This window comes from Centruroides sculpturatus, unplaced genomic scaffold (genome assembly GCF_000671375.1).
Source record: "Centruroides sculpturatus isolate CEXI.00-Female unplaced genomic scaffold, Cexi_2.0 scaffold295, whole genome shotgun sequence".
In the NCBI taxonomy this organism is placed as follows: Eukaryota; Metazoa; Arthropoda; class Arachnida; order Scorpiones; family Buthidae; genus Centruroides; species Centruroides sculpturatus.
The window spans coordinates 269,256-278,315 of record NW_019384603.1 but is presented as its reverse complement, the minus strand read 5'-3'; the positions used below and the strand labels follow the sequence as shown (position 1 = coordinate 278,315).

Sequence of the window (9,060 nt, the reverse complement as noted above, 5' to 3'; positions counted from 1 at the left end):
TATTATTTTGTTTAATAATTACATCATATTTTCCATATAATTGGTCAATCATTTTTATAAAGTAGCTACTTGCATTATATTTACTCAATTTCTTTTGTAGCAACTTAATGCTAATTGTGTCAAATGCTTTTTTAAGTCCAAAAACATCGCAAATACCTTCTGTCTTTTCTTCAGTAATTGTAACTGAATTGCTGTTAACAAAATGAAAAGAGCCATTTGTGTTTCGCCGTTTTCTATAAAAGCATATTGCGTAGGATTCTTATATTTATTTGTCTCTATCCAATTTTTAAATTTCTCCGCAAGTGTAGCTGTAAATATTTTCCTAAAACTTGACAGTAGTGCAATTGTCGTATAGTTTGCTGGTTCATTTCTACTACCATGTTTAAAAATCATAGTAAATATTACCTCATTCCAATTTGTAGGTATTATACTGGAGAAATATATTTTATTAAAAAATCTGGTCAAATATTGAATTAGGTTGTAAGGCAATAATTTAATAAATGAATATGGAATTCCATCAGAGCTAAGAGCTGATTTATTTTTAGAATCGATAATCTTTTCTGAACTTCATTTATACTTATTATTTCTTCTTGACTAATTTGATGAGATGTTATCACCTCCATATTAATGTTTCTTTCATTGTATAAATACTCGTCAGAAAACTCTCTATAATATTCTACCCACTTATTATAGTTTATTCTATTTTTATTAGAACATTTGGACTTTTTCCTTCGAAAACTATTTAATATCTTCTAAAATACTCTTGTATCTTTAGATTCTATTAATTTCCTATTTATGTTCAAATATAATTTATTTTTGGCCTTGATTAAGTTCAAATAAATTTTCTTAGTTTTAACATAGTTTATCAGTTCTTCTGTTGTATTGCTCTTCCTGAAAGCTTTTAAGTTTTTTGTTTTTTAATTTTATAATAATAACATGAGTTATCAAACCACTCATTTTTATATCTATGCTTATTGGCGGAGTTACATTTCTTAAATTTGCATTCTTCTAGTTTTGATATCAATCTCTGATAATTAACTATAGGTTCTTTCTCGTTTTCTAACGATATCAAATTTGCTGTCATATCCTCTGCCTCCCTTAACCATTTCTGTTTGTTGTAGTTTGAGGTAAATTTACTATTAAATATTACTGACTGATCATCTCTATTATTTTCCTTTTCATTTCTCCATCCATTATTAACTTAAGTTGTACTGGAAAATGATCAGATGAGTCCTCATCCAGTACTGTCAAAGATTGGCAGTATTCAATTAAGGTCTCAGAGCATATAACATAGTCTACAATTGATTTTCCTGTATGCGATATATAAGTAAATTCTGCGGGACCATCTCCTTCTATTCTTCCATTTAGGACTACCAATTAAATGAATAAATTCTAATAGAGCTTTACCTTCACTATTTAAAATTTTATCTTTAGATTGTCTTTTATTATTCATATTTTTATAATTTTGAAAAATCTTTGTCTCCGACATCTCTCCTATACAAGAGTTAAAATCTTCGATCAACCACAGATGAGTAAAAAAAAATCCCATTTATTTAGATAATATTGAATTTCATTTAATATTGGTTTCTTTTCCACTGTTTGGCTGTAGATATGTTACTATTATTCCTAAATAATGTTTGTTCCATGCATTTTTTAGTTTGTCTTTTAATTCTATTATTGCTAGTAAAAAGTTCTTGCTTATAGTTTGATATAAAATATCTCTAAGACTTTTCTTGATTAAAAGTAACATGCCTCCCGAAGGACGGCCGAATTTACTTGTGCAGTATGCATTACTCATTAAGTTAATATATTATTTTCTTGTTCTAAATAAGTTTTTTTTTGACAAATTCAAAGTTGTTAACCACCTTTCAGTTATTCCTGTAATTTCATTCGAATCTATAAGTTTTTTCATTGACATTGTCTGAATTTTTCCTTTGATTCCTTGGCAGTTCCAAAAACTGAATAATACATTATTATGTATTTTCTTTGATCTTAATTTAATCTTTTTTATATTTTTTTTTCCGAAGTCAGTTTATTTCTGTTCACATTTTCTTCATCTGTTTCTATATGATTATATCCCTGATTATCATTTTGTATAATTATTGCTTTTATTACTTTGTCAGGATTTTTTGGGTTATTTGTCCTAAAAAATGGTTTACTAATATAAATTCATTAGTATCCATATCAATTGTATATATGTGATTATCTTTTATATAGTAATCATCTTTTATTCGTACTCTGATATTTTCTGCCATTTCTACCTTAATTTTATTAAGTAGTCGTTTTCTCCTGATTCTAGATCTAAGACATAAATCTGTTTTTATGACAATGTTCTTTTCCTCATTCTTCATTTTGGAACGGTTCATCCAAAATTTCTTAAGGATTAGATTCCTTTCTTTAACCAAAGTTGTTATCATTTTTATCATTTAATTCTTTAAATTATTTTTTTCCAAGTTGATTAAACCTTCTATTTCTATATTTTTTAAGCCTAAATTTACTTTTATAAATTGTTTTATTTCTTGCAGGTTATCAATCGTTTTAAATGGAAAATTTAGAATAATTAGATTTCTTTTAGTTTTATCATTTAATGTTCTATCTAGCTCAAACTCTAACATACCTTTTAAATTTACACAAGGTTTTACTTTTTTTTCACACTGTTGAATTTTTTTACCAATGATTTTCATTTCATCTTTAATTTTCGTGTTGTCTTCCTGAAGTCATCTAATATCATATTTGATTATCTGCATTTCCTGGTTTAAAGTCTCAAACTTCTCCTGAATTAGATCAGGAAAATTGATTTAAGTGAGTATTCCAGTTCATTTTCTCTTAACTGCTCAATCTGTTCCAATGTTTCAGAATAGTCCTTAATTTTAGAATTTCTCATACTCTTGGTATTTATACTCATCTCATCCTCTGAATTATATTTTTCACCAATTAAATCCACTAACTGGTTTGTGTCTTCCAAAGTCTGAACAAGTTCTTTTCCGGGTCTTCCACGCCCTCTTCTTTGCATATTTGTTTGACTTGATTTTAGTGGAGAACGTTGAAGCGGGCGAGGATTCGTTTCAATTCCGGCCATGATTAACAACAATAATATTAAATTAATTGTTAATAGGGTTGTTAAGCAACTATTAAAAACTAGATAATGGCTTTTAATCCAGGTGTAATCCATTGTGCATTGTTTGTCTCAGCTCTAACAAAAAAAGTCACCAACACTCACCACAACTAGAAGCGCCCCCTAAATGTAGAACTAAGAAAAATTAATGAATTACACAAGCTAATTCTTTGGTTCTAAATATGGAAATGTTTAATTTAAAAATGTAATCCACTCATTTACAAATTCTGAGGAACTATATTTTGTACTGCACTAGGAAATAACCTTGTTCTTAAAGTATTTGTGAAACATATCTCATCAAAAAGATGACTGTGTAAACATTTTTCTTTCCTTTTGGAGTTTTTGATTTTTAGATTTTATGGATCTTTAGTTTTTATCATGTAAATAACATAAGCAATGTTTCTTTGTTTAGTCATTATTTAAATCAGTATACTAATCTTGAGATACTAAATTATTGAAATAACTCTTACTGAATATGAAATGCTTATCTTTCGTAACTATTATTACTTTTATCTTTATTATTATTAATTCTTAAAAATATCTAAATATAACAAATTTAGAAAATTTGGAATTTAATTTTTTTTTATTGAAAAATATTATAAAATGAAGGGAGTTTATTACACTACATACATATTTTTGTAAATCTAGAAAAGTGCTGTCCTATATATTTGTTCTAAAAATTGATATAAACTAATAATTATGTAAATTAATAATATTTTGTAATGTAGTTACACGAACATGGTGCTTATTTGGTGGACAGTTTGATAGAGAGTAATCCTATGATGAAAGATTGGGAATGTATGACAGATCTTCTTTTAGAAGAACCAGGATCTCAAGAAGAACCTCTTGATGATAGGCAAGAAACATCACTCATTGAAATAATGGTCTGCTGTGTCAAACAGGCTGCTACAGGAGAACCACCAGTTGGACGGGGTCCAAATCGTAAAGTATGTTTTAAACTTGGAACATGAAATGAATATTGACATTTTGGTAATACATAAAAATAAATTTAAACAAAATATAAATTACAAGAAAAATATTTTTTCAGCAATTATCAGCTAAAGAACTGAAACAAGTTGGAGATGATCGTGTTAAATTGACTGAACATTTCATTCTTACTCTCCCTCAGTTGCTAGCTAAATATATGGCAGATCAAGAGAAGATTGCTAATTTGATGGTTATTCCACAATATTTTGATCTTGAAATATATACCACAAGTCGTCAGGAAAAGGTACTTTATTTTCAATATTATTATATTACTGTATGAACCAAATATCATTTGATGTTTTCTCCAGTTTTAGAGTCAGAAATTGCTCTAGACCTATATTTGGCCTTGACTTGTACTCATTTAACTCTGTACGTCATGTTCAGAGTTAAACTGATGCTAAAATTTGGTGTGTTGATTATTTAGTGATTGGCCTTTATATTGCAGCCTACAAACTGTGCTGGAATCAAGTGTTTGGCTTGATTGCAAACAATTGATTAAACTAAGCTGTTTTAATTGTATTTAACATAACCAGTCAGTTTTGATAACTTCTATAGAAATTTTATTTTGATAACTTAAATTTAACTTTATTTTACTCCTGGAGTCTCTACTAAACAAGCAATTGTCAAAAATTGAGAAGGAAGGTTGCTTAAAACTTAACTTGAAATTTCTTATGTTGTAAAGTGTAAATTTATATTGTAATTATAAATTTATGTATTTGATATGATTGTATGTTTTGGACTTTATAAAAAGTGTTTGGACAGTTGTTAAAAATATAAATAAAAGTGAAACACAAAGTTTTTTTTTTTTTTTTTTGGATAAACATGAAATATGAAGGAAGACTATTTCCTTGACATGATGTAGATGCTGGACAGTTTACTACCTAATACATAGGACATTGTCTCAATTTTTCTGTAACTTATATTAATTTCATTTTTATGGTTATCAACAAAGCAGCAAGTTACAATTTGTCAGTTATAAGAGTATCTAATGGATATATTTCTATAAATCCAAACCTTTAAGTACTATTTTCTGATAAACTATGCATGATGTAAATGTGATTTGTAAAAATTACTAAGAAAGCAATCAAATGTTTTTCATTTATGCTGATGGATTCCCAGATATTCATAAATACCAATTCAAAAAATTTTTATTTCTAACTAAAGTAATTTTGAAAAGGAAGAAATGTAATGAATGAACTAATTTTCATAAACAGTTATAGATAAGAATCAATAAAAATTCCACATATTCTAGTAAAAGTTAACAGTAGTAGAATTATGAAAGAATGTTGGTGAAGACATAGTTATAAATAGCTTTAAGATGTTACCAATGAGTAAGACAGAATGGATGATGGTGTATTGAGAAGGCTGAAAACCATAACGGCCATGAAATAGGAAATGGGAATGATTGATAATGAAAATTCTGATAAAGATGAAAGTGATGGAGTATTGTTTCAATGACTTTCCAAATTTTTTAAAATGCAAATTGCTAAATTTTTGCATGTGAATAAAATTAATAATAAAAGGTCAATGTATATTCAGTCCTAATTTTTTCAAAAAGTAAAGATTCCAAAATTGTGAGTCAACTTATATTTGGACCAATATGGTGATTTGTAGAACATTTGAATATATTTAACACATTAACTGCCTGTTGTAATATGATATTTTGCATCAGGGGGCCAAAAAATGAAAATTTGATATCTAATAATTGATTATAACATAAATAAAAGGGTCACTGATAAGAAAAGTATATATAAACAAAGACCGGGGAGTCGTATGACCTTGAACGTGAGGCTGCTTTCTCCCAGGCAATAAATTTTATAACCCCACTGTAACTAGACATCCTTCCCTACTTAAAAGTATTTACATCTGTGTGTTAAAGTATTTCACACTTTGTTTCCACTGCAAATGATGTTTTTTTTCTGTAAATATGTATTAAAACGCACTTATATACTTTGATTTTTTTTGTAATATTATTTACTTTATATGCGGTAAAAAAGAATAATTAAACTAATTTTCGATATTTTAAATTATTTACTATTAAAATAAATCACTATCAGATAAAAAATAAATTTTTATTAAAAAAAACTACGACCACCGACCTTGTATCGCATCATGACGCCACATGACGCGTTGGCGGTCATAGCTAGGACCGATTTGCCATACGACTGCCAGTGTTTGAAGCCAACTGAATAGATCTCCATGAGAGGCCAGCACTAAGCATGCAGAAAACGTCGTACAAGGCCAGGAAAATTTAACCTTGAGTAAAACTACATTGTTTACGACTACGGGCTGTTGTATGGCACTGTACGGGCATTTCCATTACAACGGCGCGCGCATCGTATGGCAGACAACCTGTTAAGGCATTAATTTTTTGCAAACAGAATTGAAATTATAAATTTTATGATGTAGATTAGAGATGGCCAGCTGGATGGTATATGAGCCAGATCTGAGCTGTTGCATAGTCTTAGTGCAGTGACATGCCATTAATTATATAGTTTTTTTAATATGACTATGAGATATTGTAATGGCTGTTTGCATGGGTGGATTCTTGCAAATAGCCATTACAATATCTTATAATTGCAATCAATTGAAGGTTGGTAAGGAGAAATATGTACATATAAGGATACATAAATTCATGAGTTAAAGTGAAGTACAAGATAGTGTGGCATAATTTATTCTGACAATAAACAAGATTTCAGCATGTGTATACATCTAGTAGTCTTCATATAGTGGACTTAATGCTGAGAAATTTGATTGTGGTGGCAAGTTTGTACACTGTTGTCATGATATACAGTCGACCCCTCTATAACACTGTTGATAATTCCATTTTATATGAATTCCATGTTGTACGAGTCACTTAGATTTTACAAATACAAGTGACTCGTACAACATGGAATTCGTGTAAAACGGAATTATCAACAATGTTATAGGGGGGTCGACTGTATAATACTTCATATTATACATATCCAATATCTATGCCTAAGATACTAGAAATTTATAATATAATGTAGCAATTTCACTTTGATTTGTAATAGTTTGTAGTGTTAATCCAGAAATGTAAATTCAAATGCCTTGTAAAAAATTTTGAGATCTTATAATGTTTCTGTTAAATATTTCACATACTAATGTTTTAAAATTATTTATGTATATGGTAACATAAATACAATGGAACATTATATTTATACATTTTACATTTATAAATCATTTTATATTAGTCCCAAGATATTTCCATTCCTTTTAGTGATAATAGTTTGTTTATATGTCTAAATTCATTATTTATATTATTTACTTATATATTGTTTCCTTTCAGTAATATGACTATTTTAATTTAAGATCCAAAGTTTCTTTGATCTGATGATGGGATAGAAGAGTCCCAAAAAATGTTTAACCAAATAAAAAGTTTTGTTTCCTATAATATTCTTAGTGTTTGTGTATCTCCTGATATTACATTGAACTGACATACTCTGAAACCTAAATCTTGACTAAATCTCTAAATCTAAATCTTAAATTTTAATTACACATTTTTTAATTTGGTTCTCTGGAAGATGTAGAAATGGCGCTTCACTATATTAAATTTTGAATATGAAAAGTAATAATTTCAGAGTTTGTCTTTTTTTTTATCCTCATTTCTAAGATAATTACTTAGGTTGATTACACAGACACAGTGCAGTGACAATTTTCAAACACTAGGCAAATTGTGTCTGTGTAAGCAACAAAATATAAAACGTGGTTTCATTGGAATAAAAAAAAATAATAATTACTTAGGATTTAAAAAAAGCAGTTTAATTTTAAATTATTCTAATTATATGATTTAAAAATATAGTAACTTTTGCATTGCTATTCTAATATTCTTACTCCATATTTGTTAAAGGTTTTATACTTCTGATAACATACATTAAATTCTGACTTTGGCCACTGCTGATGTAGATAATCAAAGCTTAATTCATAAAATACTGAGTGCTATTTCAAGCTTTAAACTATTGTATATGGTCTATTAAATCCAGAATATATAGTTATTTTTTCAGTTTTTATTTAAAAAATAAATTTTATAATACTAGAATATTTAATTTTTGATATTTAAATAGAAACCACTAAAAATAACATTTGTTATAAAAATATTTTATCAAAATGATCTTTTCTGTAGGTTTTTTACACTGAAAGATGCTTTTTTCTTTAGAATCAAGTATTAATTAGAATAAACATTTTTAGATATAATAAATTAAAGATTTAAATGTTGTTTGGATAGCTGGGCTGCACTGATTAGTTATCAAAAGTAAATAAGCAAAAATTATTGTGACATTGTCACAATGCTGGGCTGCAATTTTTAATCATATTTTTAATTAATTTAATTTGAAATGTGTGTTCTGGATCTCAAATTATTAGTGTCTTGCCCTGTACATCATACTTTTCCTTACAAAAATGTTGTGTTGATCATTTATGTAACTTTGTTCTGGGGAAAATTTTTGAATTGAAATCACAGGACTTCTGGTTTATACTGGAAGCTCATATATAGTTAATTGGGACCTGCCCCTAATCTTTCCATATCTGGTGTTCACTTTCATCTATCTAACACTGTTCTTGAGATTAAGGAAGGACAGATGGATGATAGTGGGAATTTATAGGTCTACAATTTTTTCAAATTACAGCTCAAAAAGCCATTTGAATTTGGTTGATTTTTTATATATTCAGTAGAGCGTCGATTATCCAAATCAGTTGGGGACTGGGGTTATTCAGAAGATCGATGTTTCGGATAACCGATTATGTACGAAAAAATATATTAATTTATAGATATACAGTAGATCCCCCTATAAGACGGTAGATACGTTCCGTTCTTTATGAATCAATTTTGTAGGAATCATAGTTTACGGACTACGGCTGTTTGAAAGGTTTTCTTTCATAAAATTAATCGATTCTAGACTAATTCGACTCAACATTTCCAAAATACGTATATTTTTTTG

The 9,060-nt window shown here is 28.0% G+C and overlaps 1 protein-coding gene across 1 annotated transcript in view; it reads left to right on the top strand.

Moving 5' to 3' along the window:
- The window catches only part of LOC111625078 (cohesin subunit SA-1-like), a 119,497-nt gene that overhangs the window by 64,330 nt on the left and 46,107 nt on the right, over positions 1-9,060 (top strand). Inside the window, exons 9-11 of the mRNA XM_023368108.1 lie at positions 2,124-2,190; positions 3,844-4,062; positions 4,164-4,346. Of these exons, the coding sequence (XP_023223876.1) occupies positions 2,124-2,190; positions 3,844-4,062; positions 4,164-4,346 (469 nt within the window). The remainder of the gene's footprint in view (positions 1-2,123; positions 2,191-3,843; positions 4,063-4,163; positions 4,347-9,060) is intronic.